The 23957-nt window shown below is 45.6% G+C and overlaps 1 protein-coding gene across 1 annotated transcript; it reads left to right on the forward strand.

Moving 5' to 3' along the window:
- Positions 1-3549: 3549 nt before the first annotated feature.
- Positions 3550-23954, forward strand: LOC140195232 (adiponectin receptor protein 1-like). The gene is made up of 8 exons (XM_072253236.1): positions 3550-3696; positions 5230-5383; positions 10455-10580; positions 14866-15037; positions 16022-16208; positions 17272-17459; positions 20682-20875; positions 22042-23954. Exons 2-8 carry the CDS (start codon positions 5255-5257, stop codon positions 22168-22170), a joined length of 1125 nt encoding a protein of 374 aa, XP_072109337.1. The 5' UTR covers positions 3550-3696; positions 5230-5254; the 3' UTR covers positions 22171-23954.
- The last annotated feature ends 3 nt before the right edge of the window (positions 23955-23957 follow it).

Consider the following 23957-nt stretch of genomic DNA (forward strand, 5'->3'; position numbering starts at 1 on the left):
ACGATGCTGCCCAGGGAGGTGAATCTGCTGAACGATGCTTCCCAGGGAGGTGAATCTGCAGAACGATGCTGCCCAGGGAGGTGAATCTGCTGAACGATGCTTCCCAGGGAGGTGAATCTGCAGAATGATGCTGCCCAGGGAAGTGAATCTGCTGAACGATGCTGCCCAGGGAGGTAAATCTGCTGAACGATGCTGCCCAGGGAGGTGAATCTGCAGAATGATGCTGCCCAGGGAGGTGAATCTGCTGAACGATGCTTCCCAGGGAGGTGAATCTGCTGAACGATGCTTCCCAGGGAGGTGAATCTGCAGAACGATGCTGCCCAGGGAGGTGAATCTGCAGAATGATGCTGCCCAGGGAAGTGAATCTGCTGAACGATGCTGCCCAGGGAGGTGAATCTGCTGAACGATGCTGCCCAGGGAGGTGAATCTGCAGGATGATGCTGCCCAGGGAGGTGAATCTGCTGAACGATGCTGTCCAGGGGGGTGAATCTGCTGAAAGATGCTGCCCAGGGAGGTGAATCTGCTGAACGATGCTGCCCAGGGAGGTGAATCTGCTGAATGATGCTGCCCAGGGAGGTGAATCTGCAGGATGATGCTGCCCAGGGAGGTGAATCTGCAGGATGATGCTGCCCAGGGAGGTGAATCTGCCACTGCTGGGTAACTCCACTATATGCCTTGACAGGAAGAGGAGACCCTACACAGACGGCCATGGTGTCAGTCTTTCTCCGGCTGACTCTGTGTTCAACCTGTCCACTAAAGGTACACGGGCACTGAGTTTTCCCTTGTATGCGCTGGTGTGTATGTGATAATAATGTGAGGTCCTCAGCAAAGTCAAGGTTTTCTAAAGTAGAGAACCGAGTCCACCTAATGTGTCTCTGCTTATCTTTCATTATCTTTCATTGTTTGCCTCATAACCCAGTCAATCACTAGGTTAAATAATATTGCCGACACCACTCAGCCTTGCCTGACTCCTGTCTTGACTTCAAAGCTCAGACTACAGTCCCCAACTGTGCTGGTGAAGTTAGCACAGAAACTCTGGATAAGCTGAACAATTTTGGAAGGCATCCCGTATAACCTGAGAATTCATCAGAAGCTCTTCCTGTGGATGCTATGAAAAGCCTTTTCAAAGTCCACAAAATTTACATGAAGTTGCCTCCGCCACTCTGTGCACTACTCTGTGATGTTACACAGTGTTAAGATTTGGTAAACACAGCCTCCGTTCTCCTGAAGCCAGCTTGTTCTTTCCTCAAGCACATATTGACAGCATCCACAGTCCTTTTGGAATATGACTTTGGCGAGAATCTTGCTGTTGCAATCACTGTTGTTGCAATCACTTAGTGCTCCTTTCTTGGGGATCCTTACAATACCCCCCCTTTGTCCAGTTCTAGGGTACTTGTCCCCGTTCCCAGATTATCATCAATGGTGGCTGCAGGATGGCTGTTGCTACTTTTGGTTCAGTGTTCAAATTGTCATGTTCTGGAGCTTTGTTGTTGTTTAATGATTTAATCAGAGCACCAGTCTCTTCTTTCTTGGGTGGATCTGTGTTGATGTCGAGGTGCTCTGCTGCCTTGTGTATGTCAGGCTCTTCATTTGGTGATGGTCTACTCAGTGATTCTCTGAAGTACACCACCCATTGTATTTCTTTCTCCTTCTCAGTTGTCAAAAGCAGAGTGTTCTTATCTGTCACAGGACCACTGGATCAGGCCTGGAATATTTCCACGTACAAGTTTTGAAATTTTGTGTATATTTCCCTGATCACCTCAATTGGCTGCTGCTTCAGCCTCCTCTGCAAGGGCTTCCTTATCCTTTCTTGCATGCCTCTTCACTTTCTGGTTCTCTTCAGTATAGGCTGGTTTAAGTTTCTCCTTAATTCGTATTGACTTGGCTTCTAACACTTGCTTCTTAATTTTCCGTCTTTCTTCTGTCCATGTTTCCTGCGGTATCCATTCCTTGATCTTCTCTCCAGTTTTGTACACTAGACAAGCCTTGCTGCTCTCCTTGAAGATTGAGGCAATCTGTTTGCACATTTGTCACACTGACACACCCTTGTCAAGGTCTTGCAAGGCCTCAAATATGTTCTGAAGCTGAATGGTGAAGGCAGATGCTGTCCTTGAGCTTTTCAACATCAAAGCATCTTTGTGTATGTGTTCTGGTCCCAGTCCTTCTCAGTTTGAGTTTCATCACTGCTGATCACTTCCCGTATCTGCTCCTGTCTTCACCTTTACACCCTGCAAAGATTGTCTCCACGCACCATTGATCGTTAAATGGTCAGTCTGATTCTTTTCATCTCAATTTTTGGAATGAAGATCCCTCTTATGATCAGATTGTTCATGGCACAGAATTCCACCAGCCTTTCACCATTGATATTCATTGTTCCATCACTCGAGTGAAGAATGAGTTGTTACTTACCACTTTGGCATTTAGATCTCCCACGACGATGATCATGTCATGGCGAGGTGCTAACTCTACCTCCAACTGCTGTTCGTAGAAAACATCCTTTCCCTCAATGTCACTGTCGTTAGTTGGAGCACAGCACCAGATCGTAGTCATATTCATTTGCTTCCCTTTCAGCCTCCTGCTGATTGGTTTCCAGTCCAGCAAGCACTTTTCAATGCCTTTCTTCAAAGTGACAGCCACACCACTATGACGCTGACCACCTTCCCTTCCTGAGTATAAAACTGTTTCACCAGTTGCCGCTTTTAGTCTGTCAGACCTGTCCATGTGCTTTTGCTTTTTTGTAGGTTGTAACAACACATTTCTGCATTTCTGCACTGTTTTGTTCTAGCTTGCCAATGGTTCGAACATTTCAAAAAAAAAAGGTTTGGTGTTGATCTTGGCAGTGTTCAAGGCTCCCTCCATCATGCCTGTAACTTCCTCACGGTTTACACTACTCTCAGTCATCAAATCCTGGGGGGAGACTCAGAAATACTGTCGCACACAGATATAGAATTCTTCATTGCTGTTTCCATGACCATTTTTTTTTACCATTCAGGGTTGTTAGCCCCGAGCTGAACCCCTGAACCTGGAGGATCGGTTGGCCACTCTGAGTCTGATCTCTACCCTTTGACCTGTTTGCCATGGGTGACCCCACCCAGGGTCAAAGCAGAAGGCCCTGACTCCAACCAGCATAGCTATTTGGGTCACTGAGGCACGCAAGCCTCCAAACCCTACGATGAGGTTGTGGTCCTCTTGGAGGAAATTGCAAAGATAAGTGGTGTGTATGAGCTCTTGCATTAAAAACACAGCAATTAAACCAGGAATGACCAACTTTAATCGACACACTGGTTGTAAATATTAAATGTTTAGAACCGTGACTATCAAGAGATTAAAGCAGTATTATGTTATTTCTTTGTATTGTGTTCTTTCTTGTAAAGATCGTGTGTAATTTATCTTGTAAATTCTGCTTATACGAGCTTATGCGGCTGTGCTGTTGCAAGTAAGTGCTGGCGCACACGGGATCAACGAGCGGGGCTGGCCGGCGATGACGATACGTCACCGCATCCAGCGGCCAACGTCAGCGCGTCCCGCCGGACGTCAAACCCGGAAAAGTTTGCCCGAGACCCGGAAGTGACGGGCAGGGGGTTACGGGGAACGGATGAACTGGTCGCCGGCCTGGGGCAGGGTGACGGGTCAGTTCGGGTCGGAACTATTCTCTGGACGGCCATCGGCGCCCACAGGCACTCTCGCCACACTTGGGTAAGGTTGCAAGCTGCAGGGAAAGCAGTGCGGGAGATCAGGAACCGAGATGCAACGCAGAGAGGGTCGGATGTATGTGTGTGTCGGGGGGTGGGGGAAGGTGTTAACGGTCCGATCGGATCAAAGAGTGCAAATGCCGACGTTGGAAATCTGAAGCGAAGGCAGCAAATGCTGAGAGTACTCAGCTGATCAGATAGCGTATGTGGAGAGAGAAACAATTCTCGTCTCAGCGCGACGACCCTTCTGGTCGGTGGTCGGCTGTCTTCCACAGACGTTGCCTGGGCTGCTGAATGTCTCCAGTACCTTCTGCACGATTCGGGGGTGGTTGGGATCGCAGAGAACCAGGTGGATATACTTTTCTTCGGTTTCCAGAAGACATTTGATGAGGTGCCACAACAAAGGTGATTTCTAGAAAGTATAAGCTTACTTGAAGGTGAAGGTAGTTCGGGTGGAAGAGTGGCCAGCCAAAGAGTAGGCATTAGTGGGACTGTTCAACTTGGCAATAAATTATGTAAATGTTGAAGCCACGTTTGCGAGACTTCTGGGTGACGTGTTTTGGAGAACACGCAAGGATATGGAAATTGAAAACGGAGTGGGCAAAAATATCTCAAATGCAATAATATGAGGAAAATATGACACTTCCATTATGGTAGGAAACATAACAATGAGATTGCATAGGTTTGATGTACAAGAGGTATTTCCTCTTATGAGAATATTTGGAGTTGGGTGTCCCCTATGTAAGGCAGTTTTTGTCCTTTCAAAAGCCAGTGAGAGCAGAGTCTTATGATACATTAGAATCAGATAAATCCTGGATTGAGGTGGGGTGGGTGGTAAAGGGTTACTTTGTACAGAAAGGGCCACAGAGTTGTGTTTAAAATCAGTCAGGCATGACCTTGTGAAATAGTACAATTGGCCTGGAGGGTAGAAACCTATCTACTAATTTGTAAATTACAGAGAAGGAGGATTAAATTGAGGGTGGAGGGTTCAGATATTTGAGGATATGACAAATAGGACAGATTATGAAAAGCAATTAATGTGTATTTTATATGTTCAGAAGGCATACATTGTCCCTAGTCGGGAGGTTAGTCAGCAAGGTTCTAGCACAGAGGATAGAGGGTACATACTGAAAGATTAAGAACTACATTAAATATCATCTTGATGAATGGTGCAAAAGGTTTAAAGAGACAAATATGATTCCCGCTCCTGCTTCCTTTGGTTTTATGTTATAAGTTGGGTTGTAAGGTGCTCGGCTGCAGAAGATGCCAGAGCTTATAGAGCATTAATGGTGTATGGCACAGCCAATGGCTGTCAGAAAGTTGGGAGTGAACTCAAATGTCAGAATCTTATTGGTCTAATGTAGGGCTTAATCTGCATCCAATTAAACGTCAATGTTATTGACAGCTCGTGGCCAAGCTGGACAAGCCCTTGGAATTAATTGGGTTGAGGTGCCAGGATTTGACTAAATGGGGAATGTAAGGATGTGCAGGAGTAATGAGTGTGCCCTCACTTTCCTCGTTTGCTGTTTTACTCTAGGTAGAGGGCTTGGGGTGCAGCGTCCATGTCTGTCCAGAGGTCAGCGAGTGAAGTGTGTGGGGCATCCAGTAACGGTGGCCAGGCAAGCAACATTGAACTAGCTGAACTGCTGGATGACAAGCCCAAGCCCCAGGCCGGTGGGAACTCTGCAGTTGTAAGTGCCTTTGGCGTAAGTGTGGGGTGTCGTCGGGGCAACGGGGACAATGCAGGGAATCCAAACATTTCTAGTTTATATTCTTAGTTTTTTGAGTACGTCTGTTTGACGTTGCCGCACAACAGGCTTGAGCTTGCTGATTTTAAATTATTTTCCCATGGTTGACATTAGATTCCTTGCTGCTATGGCCAACACTTGCAAGCAGAATGGATCCTCTTTGAGGTTGGTCGGTGTACAGCAGAGGCGAGATCAGTATGCATTCTGGCAGTGGGCTGTAATGCATCAGATTGATAGCCCAGTGACAAATCATTTTCATATCTTTCCACTTTATGGGTTAGAGTAAAAGTTCTATTTCTCTCCCTGTTTTGAGCCCTGACCCGATTCTCCGCCAGTATATTTACAGAAGAAATGTTAGTTGAGCAGCCAAGGATTTCAGAAGCAGGCATTGCTATTCAGCCTCAACATCTAGTTACAACCTAATAATGAACTTGTTGCAGTAGATGAGTTCAGTGTGTTACAGGGTTGTGTAGTTCCACTGGGATCAGTAAGGGCTGCTGTGCATTTGACGTCTGTGCTTGAGAGTAATTTGACCCTACCATGATCTGTGCTTTAAGTGTGTGTCAAGTCAGACAGTTTGAGCTGTACTGGTGCAGTCCTCTCTGGTTGTCTGAGGTTTTCCACAGTTCTGCTATTAAGCATGATTAGCCCAATCTTGAGACCTGAGCACAAGTTTAGGGCTGAAACTCCAGTGCAGTTCTCAGAATTGCGAGAGCAAAGTAATGCGTCACTGGTATGTTGAACAAGGCTTAGCCTGCTCTGATGGCAGAAACAAAAAGTATCACCTGTGGCAGTACCTCCAGTTGAACTCTGTCTTTTTGTGTGTTTCTCCCTAGTCGTCAGTCTGTGGTTTTGTATTGCCATGTGCTCTTGTTTGTTTTCATGCCCCATGTGCTTCTGTCCCTGCTCCTGCTCTACTCCAGCCCCTGTATTACTGAGTACTCCGGCTCTCACCTGTTTTGCTGCCACTTCTGTCTCATTGTGCTCCATCTATCATCTGCCTCGCTGTTTATTGCTCAGTGTATTTCAGTCCTGTGTTTTCACCTGTTTGTTGCCAGATTGTGCCAGTGAATTTTCCTGAGCCTTTCCAGCATTCGTATCTGAACTCTGTCCGTCTGAATATCGAACTCTGCCTGTTTCCCGATTCTGGTGTTTGGATTTCTCTGGAACTTTTGATCTCCGCCTGAACTTCTACGCCAACTTTGTTGCCCCTCTGGATTTGCTACTCAGTAAATATCACAGTGCGCAGAGTACTTGGTCTGTGATTGGCTCCCTGCTTCAATGTTCTGACAGCCTGACACAATTTGAAGAACGTACAAACCATCTCTGTTATTCTGACATTAGTCTTGGGTCCCACTCCACTAGATTCAGGAACAGTTATTACCCTATAACCATCAGGCTCCTGAACCAACGTGAATAACTTCATTCATACTACTAGGAGCTGATTTTACCACCTATGGACTCACTTTGAAGGACCCTTTACAACTCATATTCTCAGTATTATTTTTTATTTGGACAGCTTGTCTTCCTTTGCACATTGGTTGTTTGTCAGTCTTTGTTTATGTGTAGTTTGTCATTAAATTTTATTGTATTATTGTAATCTGTGAAACCCTCTTTTACTGGGCGTCTCTGGAAATACGGCTTGTCTGCCTCTCGCTAAAAGCCACTGGATTCCGTGGCGAGAAACCCATCATTTTCAGGCTCTGCACATCGAGGGTATATATGACTTTGGTCCTGCCAAACCCGTGGGATAGGAATGTCTCGCCCACCCAAACCCGGGTTTGTGTGAATGCCATGTCATTTACTGCCCCCAGTAATCGCCCGTCGGCAAGAAATAACAGATCGCGCACTGTATGCAATTAATCAGAAATGTATTTAAGAAGGTTAACTTAACCAGTTATTAAAGGAAAGAAAGAAACAGCACTATACTTAAACAGTCACATGTGCACGGTGGAGCTCAAATCTTGGACTTGTCTGTAAAGCACGCACTGAACCCTTGGTCTGTGTGAAAACGCACACCACCTTCCGAATGTCACACAAAATCCATCTCGAACAAACGGGCTCGCCTGCAGGGGTATTAGTCCTTCTTCCTGGAACCCGTTCATCTGCACAAAGCACCTTGTGCGACAGGGACGGCATCCTGAGCGATTTTCCCTCCTGTCTTCTCCCATCTCTTCCCAACAAAGCCTCACACCAGTGTCCCTCGCAAAAATCTCCCCCCTCTCCCCCCCAACGTTCTCTAGAACCTTCTCCCAATTCCACCATCCTGACTGGCTGACACCACATTCCTAAGTTGAACTTTGCTGTTATCTCAGCTCAAACCCAAACAGGCTGAAAGCAGAACAGACTGCTCTTACAGAACTGCATAAGAAATAAGTACAGCATAGCAGTAAAAATCTTAACCAGGGCGTTTCACCTGCAAAAGAATGACTCTCAGGGTCATGTATACGTATTTTGATAATAAATTTACTTTCAATGATGTTGTTTTGATTGTACTGCTGCATTTAAACCAGAACTGAGAGTAGTACAGGCCCTTCGGCCCATGATGTCTGTTGACAAAATGCCAATTTAAGCTGATCCCATGTGCCGGTATGTTACCCATTCCCTGCATGTTGATATTGTCTGTCTAAATGCCTCTTTAACACTACTATCTCATTTGTCTCACATGGCAGTGTGTTCCAGGTGCCGACTACTCCGTTTATTAAAAAAATACTTGTCCTCCACCTCTTCCTTAAATGTTCCTCTCTGTCCTTACTCTGAGTGGTATGGTGTAACTTGCTCAAAGAGTTTTCTGCTCCCTTCATGTCTCAGTCGTTGAAGCTGCTGCCTTCTCAGCACTGGTCTGCAGATACAAGGCTTCCCGGCTGGGTTCCACGATAACTGGTCCAAACTGGACCAATGATTGACTTGCAACATCTGCAGGACCTTTGCCCAGGCCTGGATCCTGTATCCTTGGAATGACGGGAGAATCTGTCGACTGTTTTGACGTTCCTGTTTCCTCAGGATTGGGGGGATTTTATTTACTTATTGAGATACAGCATGGAACAGGCCTTTCTGACCCTCTGAGCCACGCTGCCCAGCAATCCCCCGACTTCTCCCTCGCCTAATCACGGGACAATTTACAATGGCCTATTAACCTACCAACCGGACTGTGGGAGGGAACCGGAGCACCCGGAGGAAGCTCACACAATCACGGGGAGAACGTCAGACAACAGTGGGAATTGAACCTGGTTGCTGGTACTGTAAAGCACTGTGCTCATCTCTAGGCTACCATGTTACCCCAAAGAAATCATCTGCTTGTGTTTGGTCCCTGCTGTTGGATGTGGAGATGATATTGTCCAAGACATTCTTCTGAAGTCAGGAACAGTTGTTTTGTTAGATATTCATAACAAGGAAATACAGAAAAACATTGCCAGCAAGTAACCGTAACCAATTCACTCCAATAAAGAGCTTGTCTCATGGTCGTTCTTTATACTGGCAATGAGTTGAAGCTGGACAGGTAAGGGAATTGTCTCTGATACGAACAGCCTATGAGACAGTAAGGATGTTGCCATGACGTCTCAGGCTCACAGGAAAAGAAATTACAGAAGTCCAGAACCAGCTATATTACAAACTATTGAAAATCTACAGGCAAGCAAGTGACACGAAGCCTGAGTGCGCATGCGCCGGTCGTGCATGCAGCCTGTTACAGCCGTTCCGATCGGATTTTTACTTTTTTCTTCTTACTTTTTAATTTACGTTATTTTTTGTTTTTTTTTTCACGGTAACACGTTGAAGCTGCACCTTCTCTAACATGCTGGTAGAGAGAGTTTTATTTGGGTTTTTAGCGCTGGAAATAGTTGCATCCCGATACACGGGACGGAAGCATGGTCGCATTGTTCATTCCAGGGACCAGCTGCTTGTGCTAATGCCGGCCGGTTTAGCGAGCAGAGCGGCGGACACCCCTGCTGAAATCTGGAGGAAAACACACAGAGGATGCAGAGGGGGATCACAAAAGGGAGGAAAGAGGACCGGGTCGAGACATCAGAGACTTATGGAGAAGAGGAGTTCGGTGGGTAATAAAATGGATGAGTTCACGGCTCTAGCCAGGCGTCAGAGAACATTTCGGGAGTGCAGTGTTATGTGTTTCACTGGAACGGGGCTGCACGAGGACATACCCGATCAAAACTTTTGCATGGATGGCTTCCAGACCGTTCTGGCTGACCGGACGTGCACTGAGAGCGGTAAGCGTAAAGGAGTTGGGTGCTTACTGTTCTGGTTAACAACAGATGGTGCAATCCAGGTCATATTACGATCGAGGAACGTGTTTGTAGACCGGATATTGAACATTGTACTGTCGGACTTGGGCCACATTCCACCGAGATTCAACACTGGGCGGCACGGGAGGTTGTTCCTGCCTGTGGTCATCGAACTTGCAGCTCCTCCCGTGAGGGTCAGACACCCTGAGCCAATAGACTGGTCCTGGACTTATTTCCATCTGGCATAGTTTGCATTTTGTTGTTTGATTGTTTGTGGTTTTTGTATTGCTATAATTATGCTCTATTCTTGGTGGTGCGGCTGTAACGAAACCCAATTTCCCTCGGGATCAATAAAGTATATCTATCTATCTATCTATCTATAATACAAATGTTTAAGCATAAAGAAAGTAAGAGTACAAGAGAAGTAAGTTACTTTTGATTCTTAATTTAGATTCTAATCCAAAATTCCCCTCCCTCAGCACAGTCCAAGGATTCGTGTCAGACTTGTCGCTGTCAGAAAAGGTCAGGGTCGAGTTGAATCTTTGTAGCACTATGGTTCACAGTGCTGAGCGCTCGTAGGCCAGGTTTGTGTAAAGACTGTCACTCAGGGGAACTGTTAGAGGGCTGTGATATGCAGCATTGGTAACCAGCACTGGAAAGAATCAAACTGGGGATGTAAATGTGTTAGGAAAATCTTGGATAGGTTACTGGATAGCTTCACTTACTGGATGTTACTGTGCCGCTTGTGACTGACTGATACTGCTCTCACTTCATAGGGAATGGAAGTTAAGACAGACCCTGGAACACAGAATGAGGAGGAAGAAGAAGAGGAGGTGCGAGTACTGACCCTCCCTCTTCAGGCTCATCATGCAATGGAGAAGATGGAGGAGTTTGTGTACAAGGTACTGTCCTGGTAACATGTTTAACAAATAGTAATGGGGTAGACCACACAACCTTTTCCACTCAGCCTGCTGTAAGACTGTGCTGACACTCCGAATTCCACTTTCCCATCTATTCCCCATTCCCTGTGATTTCCGTGGAGACTTCTGATTTGCATCTGAAAGTCTTACTGATCTGAGCTTCGCCCAGTGGTTCAGTATGTTCAAACCTTATCCCAAACCCAAATTCACAGCCTTCTAAGGAATTCCAAAATCTTGCCACCCACTCAGCTGTAAATCGCTCTAGACCAAGGGTTCCCAACCTGCAGACAACGGACCCCTCGGCTAATTTTAGAGCTCTGTGGTATTAAGAAAACTGGGAACCCCTGCTCCAACCTCCTGGCATCCCTCTCAAAATCTTGTGGATGTTTGGTGAGATTATATCATCTTACTAAGACAATCTTATTAATCTTTTCCACTGGAGAAATGGCCCTCAAAATAAGAATTGTGAATTATTCAGATATCATTATGCTGTGCCTCCACTGATTTGTCCTGCCTTGGGCTCATAAGCCAAATTACACACAGCACTCTGCCTAAAACCCTTCTTCAAGTTTTTTGTCATGGGCATACATACCTAGGGTTTATTTGCCATTTTTTTTGCAGCAGCAGCAGCAGCAACACAGTACATGACAACCATAAAGTACATGAGTTGACAAAAATTGCACAAAGCCTCAGGCAAGGAAGGTCAGGTTGCCGAGGTCACTTCTCAGAGCACTAGGACGTTACAGCAAGAGTTTCTCAGGGCACTGTCCTAGGTGCAACCATCTTCAGCTACTTCCTCAATGATCCACCTACATCACTTTTGTTTCCACTGACAACTCCTCAGCAAATGAAGCAGACCATGCCTGAATCAAGGACCTAGATGACATTCAGGCAAGTGCTGATTAGTAACAATTAACATCGTTGCTACAAAAGTGCCAGGTGATGAACAGTTCCAATAAGAAAGAGTCTAACCACCTTCTCTTGACAAACTATCGACAAGTTCCCCACCATCAGCCTTCAGGAGGACCATAAACTCAGCTGGGCCATCATCATTGTCATTATGTGCCATGTTATATCATGTAGGCGATCATAGTCTTTAGTCTGAGAAGTTCTAATAAACTACGAAACTTTTGCTGTCATCCCTTGATGTAACTCATGAGCTGTCGACTGTGACTTTTTCTTCCCACAGTTTTTACTGTCACTGCAAGACACTCAAGCTTCTCTTTCCTCAGAGCATGTCCCAGAAATTCCACCTGTTGTTTCCTGGTTGTGGATATCTGTCCTTCCACGTATTTTGATCCTTCTTCTCAAAAACCATAGTTCTGCTGCTTCGAGTCTTCCCTCGTTTTGCTCTGATACTGTCTAACACTCAGTTCCATACGTCAGTGTGGAATGAACGTAGCACCACAACAGTCCGAGTGTCATACCCAGAGAGATTGTTATTCTGTAGTACCTTACTCAAACGTACCAAATGCTCAGCTGGCAGACTTATAAACACTGCAGCTATGAGAGCAGATTGATGGTGGCAGGGAACTCCACACCTGACATTGTACTGCCTACAAGGCACAGGATAGGAGTGAGGTGGAATGACCCCTCCCTCCCTGGTGAGTGCAAATCCAAAAATATTCCACACCATTGCAGACAAAGGCACCTTTGCATCTATTTCTACAACCACAGCACCCCAGGCATCTATTTCTACAACCACAGCACCCCGGGCATCTATTTCTACAACCACAGCACCCCGGGCATCTATTTCTACAACCACAGTACCCCGGGCATCTATTTCTACAACCACAGCACCCTGGGCATCTATTTCTACTACCACAGCACCCTGGGCATCTATTTCTACAACCACAGCACCCTGGGCATCTATTTCTACTACCACAGCACCCTGGGCATCTATTTCTACAACCACAGCACCCCGGGCATCTATTTCTACAACCACAGCACCCGGGGCATCTATTTCTACAACCACAGCACCCCGGGCATCTATTTCTACAACCACAGCACCCCGGGCATCTATTTCTACAACCACAGCACCCGGGGCATCTATCTCTACAACCACAGTACCCCGGGCATCTATTTCTACAACCACAGTACCCCGGGCATCTATTTCTACAACCACAGCACCCTTGGCATCTATTTCTACAACCACAGCACCCCGGGCATCTATTTCTACAACCACAGCACCCGGGGCATCTATTTCTACAACCACAGTACCCCGGGCATCTATTTCTACAACCACAGCACCCTTGGCATCTATTTCTACAACCACAGCACCCTTGGCATCTATTTCTACAACCGCAGCACCCGTGGCATCTATTTCTACAACCATAGTACCCCGGGCATCTATTTCTACAACCACAGCACCCTGGGCATCTATTTCTACAACCACAGTACCCCGGGCATCTATTTCTACAACCACAGCACCCTTGGCATCTATTTCTACAACCACAGCACCCTTGGCATCTATTTCTACAACCACAGTAATCCGGGCATCTATTTCTACAACCACAGCACCCTGGGCATCTATTTCTACAACCACAGTACCCCGGGCATCTATTTCTACAACCACAGTACCCCGGGCATCTATTTCTACAACCACAGCACCCCGGGCATCTATTTCTATAACCACAGCACGCTGGGCATCTATCTCTACAACCACAGCACCCCGGGCATCTATCTCTACAACCACAGCACCCCGGGCATCTATTTCTATAACCACAGCACCCGGGGCATCTATTTCTACAACCACAGCACCCCGGGCATCTATTTCTATAACCACAGCACCCTGGGCATCTATTTCTATAACCACAGCACCCGGGGCATCTATCTCTACAACCACAGCACCCCGGGCATCTATTTCTACAACCACAGCAACCTGGGCATCTATCTCTACAACCACAGTACCCCGGGCATCTATCTCTACAACCACAGCACCCCGGGCATCTATCTCTACAACCACAGCACCCCGGGCATCTATTTCTATAACCACAGCACCCCGGGCATCTATCTCTACAACCACAGCACGCTGGGCATCTATCTCTACAACCACAGCACCCCGGGCATCTATCTCTACAACCACAGCACCCCGGGCATCTATTTCTACAACCACAGTACAATCTGCACAAAGCACTGCCGTTGGTCAGCTGGGTTATTCCAGTAGCTGCTGTCATGACCTCTGTCACCAGCACCAAAAAGAACAGTGGGACAATGCCGGCTGGCACATAAGACGACTCTCACACACTATCCTTGTCTGGGAGGAAGTCACCGGTTCTTCATTGTAGCTGGGTCAAAATCCATCAGCTCCTCCATTCCCAACAGCATTGTGAGGGTGCGTTCCCCGTAAGAACTGCAAGATTCAAGAAGTCGCCTACGATCTGCCCAAAGGATGGACAGTAAACGTTGGTTCTCCAGTGGTATCATTGTCCTGTGATCAGTTGTCATAGCGATTTCTCTGAGTGGAACATTTTGCTACTTTGCTGTGGCACCCCTATGCTAAAACATAAACATCATACTTTTCCTTCACCAAGACCCTGAGCTACTCGCACAACGCTTTACTGTCCCAGCGACCCAGGTTCATTTCTGCTGCTGTCTGTAAGTAGTTTGTACGTTCTTCCCATTTCCTCCAATAATCCAAAGATATATTAGCTGGCAGGTTAATTGGTTATTGTAAATTGTCCCGCGGTTAGGCTAGGGTTTAATCAGGGGATTGATGGACTGCGTGGCTTGAATGGCCGGATGCGCCAGTTCTGCGCTGTATTTCAATAAATAAGTAAAGATGTATGACTTTGTTCCTACCCTATGTCCTCAGTCACTGAAAATCTTATGTGGTTTTAATATCTCAGCCTCCACCATCCATTAGTTCTGGGACACCCAAACCTGCCAACTAAATTTTAGCACCTTTAATCCCCATCCCTGACAATTTCTAACATAATGCATTGAGCAGACAACAAACTGCTGGAGGAACTCAGTGGGTTCAGCAGCATCTGGACCCGGAATGGACGGTCAAGACCCTTCATCTGGACCCGGAATGGATGGTGAAGACCCTTCATCTGGACCCGCTGAGTTCCAACAGTTTCTTTTCTTATTGCTTCAGATTCCAGCGTCTGCGGTCTCTTCCCGAAGTGTCCTGAATCCAGAATCATTGTCCACAGGGTGAGATTTGCCTGCAATAATGCAAGGATTACAAGTACATCCCCAGGCTGTGATTTGCTTCTACTGTGGAAGGCATTCTGAGATAAAAAGGAAGCATTGTGTGTTTCAGGTTTGGGAGGGCCGTTGGCGAGTGATCCCTTATGATGTGCTCCCCGACTGGCTGAAGGACAATGACTATCTCCTTTATGGACACAGGCCACCAATGCCCTCTTTTCGAGCTTGCTTCAAGAGCATCTTTAGAATCCACACAGAGACCGGTAACATCTGGACGCATCTCCTGGGTAAGGGAAAGAATGAATTCGTAAGTCTAACTTGCAGCTGTTCAGTCGCTAAGCGGCCACATAGTGAAGTACAGAAACAGCTTTTATCTTTGACTAATTGTAGGAAGCTGTAAATAGTTGTTCTGCTTTTGGTAATGAGATTATTGTAGCATTCTACAGCATGGAAGTAGGCTCTGTAGTCCATTTGTAGATGCTAACCAAGGTGTCTCACCGAGCTGGTACTATTTGCCTGCATTTGGTCCACATCCCTTGAAAATTTTTCTGTCCATGCACCGGTGTAAGTGTGATGGACATTGTAAATGTATCTGCCTCTGCAGTTTACTCACTTGACTCCTCCCATAAACCCTCCACCCTCTGAGTGAACGTTTCCCCCCCCAGATCCTTTTCAAATCGTCCCCTCTCACCTTAAATTTCTGTCGTCTAGATTTAGATTCTCCTGCCATGGGGAAAAATGACTACAACCAATCACCTTATATATAGTTTTATTTCCCTCAATAAGGTGACCCCTCAGCCTCCTGTGCTTTGGGGGGGGGTTGGGGGGTGAGTCCCAGCCTCTCATAATAAATGAAGCCTTCCAACCCCAGTAACATTCCTGTGAATCTTTCCTGGCTCTTTGCCAGCTTAATGACACCTTCCTACTAGCTTGGCAAGCAGGGCTACACACAATACTCTAAGCTGCAATTCATCCAGTTTTAAGTTCAAAGTAAATTTATTATCAAAGTACATATACAACGCTGAGAATGAATGAGGGCATGTAGAGGTGAGAATGCATGGCCTGGGGAGGGAGAAGAATGGTGAGAGGAAGGGGAAACTTTTATTCAAATCTATAGACAACATCAGGCTTGCAGTGAGTTCATGCTTTTGGTCAGCTGTATTATTCACAAGAAACATCTTTGCTGAGAGAACTGTAACAGTTTTTTTAATATAATTTAGTGTCTGATGTATATATTGGTGAACAAATCAGTAACTGCAGCTTTTTCGCAGGTTTTGTCTTTTTCTTGGGTCTGGGAATCCTGACTCTCCTGAGGCCCAATATGTACTTCATGGCCCCCCTGCAGGAAAAGGTGGTCTTCGGAATGTTCTTCCTGGGAGCTGTCCTCTGTCTCAGCTTCTCCTGGCTCTTCCACACAGTGTACTGCCACTCTGAGAAAGTCTCCAGAACATTCTCGAAGTGAGTACTGGGGACCCAGGCCCTGCGTATTGACGTACACTCTGACTCTTGTATCAGAGGCAGGGGGATATAGGTGTGTTTGATGGGGGAATACACCGTTGTGATGAGGTGTATTGGGTGCACAGATGCCAAACACAAGGGTAAGAAGGTGAATTGAGCTATTAGTGGTAATGAATCATATAGAACAGTATCGGGGTCTCCAGCCCACTGTCCACTGCAATCATTAAACACCCATTTCAGTATCCCATGTTTATCTCCACGCTTTCCCATTCGCTCCCTCCAAGGTTGTATCCTTTAACTGAATAGTCGGTACCAATTAGCCTACCAGTCCATGCATCTTCTGGGCAAGAGAACTGAAGCACCTGGGAATACCTGCACAGTCAGAGCCACTCGGCACCAGAAGTCAGAATTGAAGCCAAGTCGCTGAAGCAGTGATTCAGCTGCACTACAAGTAGGGTGGCATTAGTGATTGGTAACCTGGGGGTTGGGTTTGGATCCCACTCAATCTCTGCAATACATTACCAGTGCAACTGGTCGTGATCCAGCCTGGATATGTCTTATTCAATGTGAGATGTCAGTGTTCTCCACAGGCTGATACGTTCTTTCATTTTGCTGCATGTGCTCACTGATGATTGATTCCCAGTCTAGCGTCATCTCAGTTTTAAAATTCCCTTCCCTGATTTCCAGTCCTTCTGGACCGACCCCTCCCTCTCGCTGAACGGTCTCCATTCACACAATCTGAGATTTCTATGCTTTTCCAACAAACTCTATTTTAATCATACCAGTACTGGTACTTGTACATCCAAGACCTGGGTTCTGGAATTTAAATTCTAGATCTTCATGATCCTCATTCCCTCTGTCACCTGTCCTAAAAACACTCCCCTTTGACTGAACCTGCTAACGTGGCCAAGTATCATACACATCCATGTAATGGGTCTTGGGATGTTATATATTAAATACATTACGTAATGGAAATTAGTGTAAAGTCTGCTCTTCTCGTGCAAACACATGCAAGTGTAATCGAGCACTAGGTTCATCTTCGTGTGTTGCTCTTTGTTCCCAGATTGGACTATTCAGGAATCGCCTTGCTCATTATGGGCAGCTTCGTGCCCTGGCTGTACTATTCATTCTACTGCTCCCCCCAGCCCCGCCTCATCTACCTCGGCATTGTTTGCGCTCTAGGGATATCAGCCATTATCGTTGCTCAGTGGGACCGATTTGCAACACCTAAGCACCGGCTTACAAGAGCAGGTGAGGGCGTTATGATGGAGTAGAGAAACAGTACTTGGGCAAATTCACCTATTGATCATCTTTACCGGTTCAGGATTTTGTATTCTGAGGACAAGGTGGAATTTCGTGCCACCGTTTTCCCTTCAGCCACTCAGTCTGACTTTGTTCTCCCATCCTATTCAGCTGGACATCAGATACGTTGGAGACATGAGAGACTGCAGCCGCTGAAACCCTGGAGGAACTCAGTGGGTCAGGCAGCATCTATGGAGGGAACTAGATATCAGTGTTCTTCTTTGAGACCCATCATCTGGACTGAAAGATAGAGGGGAGGTGGTCGGTATAAGGGTGAAGGGAAGGGATGGATCAAGAGGTGGCAGCCTTGAGTGAGTTGGAGGTGATGGGGTAGGGAAAGTGGCAGTAACATCAGAACCCGAGGGGGTGGGAGGGAGAGGTGGAGGTGACAAAGGGCTGAAAATGATGGACTCTAATTGGAGTGTGGAACAGAGTGTGGAGGGTAGGGCAGAGCAGAATACTGGGGGAGGGGATCTTGATTAGAAAAGGAGTAATTCACAAAAAACTGGAGACTGTATCCGTCAGCTTAACTTATGCCACAATTTCGCAAATTGGCAAGTTTCCATATGTAATCAAAGAATGTGTGTCTTTGGCATTGTACACTGTCACTGTATGCTGTGTGCAGAATCTGAGTTCACCATGGTGTGTACATTGCAGTCCACACACATTACATACACCACTGTATAGAGTAGGCAAATATCGAGTGTATGGAATGTACAAAAGATTTATAGAATACTACAGCACAGAAAAAGGTTCTTCAGCCCATCTAGACAATGCCAAACTGCTCTTATGCTGCGTCCCAACGACCGACACCTGGACCATAGCTCTCTATACCCTTCCCAACAATGTAGTTATCCTAATTTCTGTTAAATGTTGAAACTGAATCCGCATCTACAACTTCCCCTAGCAGCTTGTTACACGCTCGTACTACTCTGTAAGTGAAGAAATTCCCCCTCAGGTTTCCCTTAAAAATTTCATCTTTCACCCTTTGGCTCTAGTGTCACCCAACCTCAGTAGGAAGGAGCCTGCTTTCACCTTTCCCAAAAATTCCAGGTCCTCATGTCCTGGAAAATTTTACAATTTTTTAAAACTTTCTCTATATTCTTTCAATCGTATTGGTATCTCTCCTGTAGGTAGGTGACCGGAACTGCACACAATACTCCAAATTAGCCTTTGCCAACATCTTACACAATTTCCAACTCCTGGACTCAATACGGTTATTTATGAAAGCCAACTTGTCAACACCTCTCTTTACAATCCTATCTACCTGTTCTGTATTTTTTCTTCCAGATCTTTCTGATCTACCATACTCCACAAAGCCCTACCATTTACTGTGTATGTCCTACCCTGGTTTGTGCAACACCTCACACATGTCTGTGTTAAATTCCATCTGCCAATTTCAGCCTATTTTTCCAGCTGGTACAAATCCCCACCTGCAAGTTTTGATAGTCTTCCTTTACTGTCCACTGCATCCCCAATCTTGGTGTCATCCACAAATTTGCTGATCCAGTTTATCACGTTATCATGCAGATCATTGATATAGATGACAAACAACAACAGACACACCACTAGTCACAGGCCTCCAGTTAAAGATTCAACCATCTACAATCACTTTCTGGCTTCTCCCACTTAAGCCAGTGTCAAATCCGGTTTACTACCTGCTCCCACATGCTAAGCGACTGAACTTTCTTGTCCAGACTTGGGACTTTGTCAAAGGCCTTGCTGAAGTATATAGTATAAAATTTAAGGTTTATATCTTACATCAAAAGTTATAGATATTTGCAGACATATCTGTCCCTTCAAGCATCTTGGCTATTCAAGATCATTTACGTCAGTGCCATTTTCCAGCACTATCTCCATACTGCTTGTTTCCTGAAATTTAGAAATTAATTCATCTCCATTTTAAATTCACACAATGACTCAGTGTTCACAGGATCTCAACAGTATAGCCTTATTCTCAAATTGTGCTTGTGGTCCCCTCTGCATTTGCCTGAGGAACTCTTTAAAAAAATTTGTGAGTTTTGATGAGATCTTCTTTTATTCTTGTAGACCATAGGGAATAATTCTCCCCCACTTTTGGAAACAGTCCAGTGAATCTTTGCTAACTCTGTCTTTTGTGGGTATCGAGACTAAAACTTACACAGTACTTCATGTATAGAACCTTTTACAATTGCAAGAAGACTCCCTTACCAGCTCTGCTAAATATGTGCCGCACTATAAGACCAGCCTTACATTAAGACTTTCTTACCCTCCTCTTCCCTCATCCCACCCTCATGACTTCCAAGCACTTCTGTCTGGTTCCTCACCACCTTCCCTTTATTCCTTGGCCCGCTGTCCTCTCCCGTCAGCTTCCTTATTCAGTCATTTACCTCTTTCACCTGTCAGTTCCCAGCTTCCCACATCACCTCTCCCCCATCTACCCTCCTCCCCCCTCAGCTGGCCATACCTACCACTTGCCAGCTTGTACTCTTCCCCTCCCTCCATTTTCTTATTCTGGCTTCTCAGGTTGGTTCAAGGGGGCAGAAGGATCTGTTTATTCCCACACATTGCTTTCTGCCCAGTTACTTATTCCCTATCCACCGTATGATGTATGTCAAACAAAATATCGGTCATTGTACTTTCTGAACCTTAGCCAAGTTAATATTCATTCTGCTTTTTCATTTCTTGAGGCCCATTGTTGCTTGCAGCACTTGCGTTATCAAAAGGCTTTTGTCAGTGCACTTAACGTCAATTGTGTGATCTTGTTCTGCTTCATCAAAAAAGAAGGAATTGTTAATCAAATTCAGTTTTAACAAATGCAAGCAGGCTGCCTCCCTTTAGTCCAAATTTGGCTAGGTAGTTTCTTTTATTCTCGTGGATTTTTAATTCTGAATCACTGAAGTCAGGCTAAGTATTCTCTGGTACTGCTTCAAACCAGTGGTAACATGCATGGTCCAGAGTGTATTAATGCATAACTTACAACATATGTAGACTTCATTCAACATATGCATAATTTGTGACTGAAGCAGTCAGTGTATGTACAGCGTGAAGAGTCTTTTGTAAAATATGTGTAATTGATGTGCAAAATGTGTGAAATTGCAGTGTGTACAGTCCATGTTGGTGTGTTAGGCTATGTTCTCGTGAGTATGTGCGCATTGTGCTTTGCATTTATTCTTCCATTCATTTCCACAGGGGTGTTTCTGGGTCTAGGCCTGAGTGGTATAGTACCCACTCTACATTTTACTATCGCTGAAGGCTTTGTAAAAGCAACAACTGTTGGACAGATGGGCTGGTTTTACCTGATGGCGGCGATGTACATCACTGGGGCTGGGTTGTATGCAGCTCGCATTCCAGAACGCTTCTTCCCTGGAAAGTGTGATATCTGGGTAATGTACAGTTAAATTCCTAAGAGACTTTCCCACTGTAACTGGTCCCAATCTGTATCAGATTCCAGAGGGGCTAAGTTCTTCCAGTCACAAGCACCCCAGATTGTCACTCTATTTTCTGTAGCTTGTACCAGTTCTGTGTTGGTGCATTTAGTAGAGCCACTATCTCAGATCCAGTGATCTGCTTTCAGTCCTCACTTCCAGTGCTAACGATGTTTGGATGTTCTCCCAGTTCCTCTGGTTTTCTGCTACATCACACTGACACCCCTAATTTAAACTTTTCCCCAGTTCAGGAATGCTAAGGTCCTGATCTCAAAACAGGTCAGGAATCAAGTGCTGTGGTAATATGCACAAAATGCAGGAAGAACTCAGCATTTATGGGGAGAAAATAAAGAGCTGATGTTTTGAGCCAAGTCTGGTAAGGAAGGGGGCAGATGCCAGAATAAGGTGGGGGAAGGGAGGTGTACAGGTGATAGGTGAAACCAGGTGAGAGGGGATGGTTGGTGGTGGCGAGGGGGAAAGGGTAAAAGGCTGAATAAGAAAGCTGATAGGAGAGGACAGTGAACCAAGGACTAAAAGGAAGTTGGTGGCAAACCAGATGGAGGTGATGGGAGGGAAACAGAAGGGTAGAGAGAGCCTCCGGATAGCTTGTGAGATACTTCTCCAAGCCACCTAAAGTTCTGTATGTTATAAGTAAATAAATTTATTTTAGCTATCAATCAACTTGCCTCAACCAGAGCAGTGTGGGTACTAGACATACTTGAACACAAAATGTAGCTTATGACTATGCAGGTGACTTTCCAAGATGTGTCATCAAATAGAAGCCACTTCCGATCTTTCTGGTTGTCTTAAAGTCCCCGGTAACGTTAATGAACAGGGGACCTCTCTCAGTATCCTGACCATGATTTGTTCTTCAAATCTAAAAACAAAGCCTGCTTTTGATTACATTGCGGTTTTAATGGCCATACAGTGCCCAAATTGGCCACCACATTTCCTGTAGTACCTGACTTCAGAAAGATTTCCTCGGCCGTGAATGGCCTTTGGACGTCCTGTGAAGCACAATGTAAATGTAACTTGTTTGAATCAGTTAATGTTGAGCAGTAAGTATGTCTGCTTGTCTTTCCTTCCCCCATCACTAACCAACACTTCTAATTGTCTTTGCTCAGTTCCAGTCGCACCAGTTGTTCCATGTGCTGGTGGTGATTGCAGCCTTTGTTCACTTCCATGGAGTTTCCAACCTGCAGGAATTCCGATATGGGCTCGAAGGAGGTTGCACAGACGACTCACTGCTCTGAACCCCAGCACTGTTGCACAAAATTCTTAACGACAAGACCTAAAGTGCATTGAATATTCTCTTTCTTCGGTTCCTTTTACAAAACAAATTGTCGCTCGCCTAGCCTCCCCCCTCCAAAAAAGAATTTTTTTTTTAAAAAGGACAGCGTTTTTCAGTGAACTGCGTGAAGGCAGGCAGAATCAGGCTGGGTGAATGTTAGTGAGATTGTTAGTCCCTGCCAGATTTCTAGTCTCAGTAACTTTATTCAGAAATGCCCCAATAAGAAGGCAACACTAAGGACAATGGTCTCACCAGCTAGGCTGGTGGTGGTTTCATTAGCCTATTGGAAACCCTTGCAGTTGGAGCAGAAGTGAACCTCGACAGTACTACAACGAAGCAACACCTCAAATTCAAACATCACTCTTCACGTAAAAATACAATCCCAGGCTTCACAGGAACACAATCATGCACAATTTGACACTAAGCCACACAGGGTAGTAAGTGGCTGAAAGGTAGGTTTTAAAATGGCTCTGTCATCTGAAGGGCAGGTACCAGTGCGGGAGAGCCTACACTTGTGGGGTTCAGCAGCCTGGAGCGGAGGAGCACGGATCTCAGAGGGAGTTGGGTCTGGAGGAGATTGCAGAGTTGCAGAGGGGAGGAGAGGAGAGAGGCCAAGGGAAGTTTAAAAATAGTGAGGAGATTGAAATCAGGTTGTGCCTATCCAGATGCCCATTTGAATCAGACGATTTGAGGATGTTGTAAGAATTTTAATGACGTTGTTTATGGAAGGTAGAACTAAGGATGCCAGGGATGTCGTGAAGCAGCCATGTGTTGTCAATTGACAGGTAGGTTGTGTTGGGGGTGGGGGCAGTGTATGCCACAAGGTTGGAGCCAGGCAGTATTTCTGAAGAGATGGATTAAATATGTGGGGATGTCATACTTAGAGTCAAAATGACACTAAAACTGTACAGTCTCAGGCAAGTGCAATAGAGAACTAGAAGCGATGGCTTGTGAGCTGAGTTTGTGGAAATGGCTGGGTGCTCTGGCTTCACTTGTCCCAACGCATGTCCGAGGGGAATTACTGCACATCCAGTGCAGGAGATCAATAAACTGCCTGATAATTTGGAGATGTTGAAAGAAAGCTTATGGTGAGGTGAGCTGGATTGTTATTGTTTTGTAGATGTGTAATGTGAGTGAACCTGTCCTTTAGAGGGTGCAAGGAACTCTGGAGATAACATTACATGGGTGAGAAGAGAAGTTACTCTGTACAATGCTTTAGCTATGCCTGGGTGACATTGGTGATATGAATGGAGCAAGGAGACTATACTCAGTGGAGAGGCTTTGGATGAAGATGGTGTGGTCAGCCTAGTCAGAGGAGGCTGTAACTGGATTGGGAGGTGAAGGGGGAGAGAGGTTACACTTGTCCATTCACATAAGATACACTCTGGGTTTGCTTTGTGTCTGAAGAATGCTAGTACGTTCGGATTCCTTTTATGTGATCTACTGAGCTGCTCCTCTTCAGCAGCTGAAATCTGTTGGTAAGCACTGTGACTGAGTGTGGGGCGAGAATAAAACTAGCAGAGCAGTAGTGCTGATGAATGGGCACTTTATAGTAGGTGATGTAGGTAGTGCACAGTATTTATTTAAAGGGGGCTTTAAGATTGCTTATAGATATGTATATTTCTTCACAGGCATTGTAAATTAATTTTTAGGGGGGGGAGTAACAATGTACAGAATGTATGTAGTAGTACTTGATCTGACATTGATGATGTAATCTACCCTGCAAATAAAAAAGATTGGACTAGGTCT

Source organism: Mobula birostris, chromosome 3 (assembly GCF_030028105.1).
Source record: "Mobula birostris isolate sMobBir1 chromosome 3, sMobBir1.hap1, whole genome shotgun sequence".
Classification (NCBI taxonomy): Eukaryota; Metazoa; Chordata; class Chondrichthyes; order Myliobatiformes; family Myliobatidae; genus Mobula; species Mobula birostris.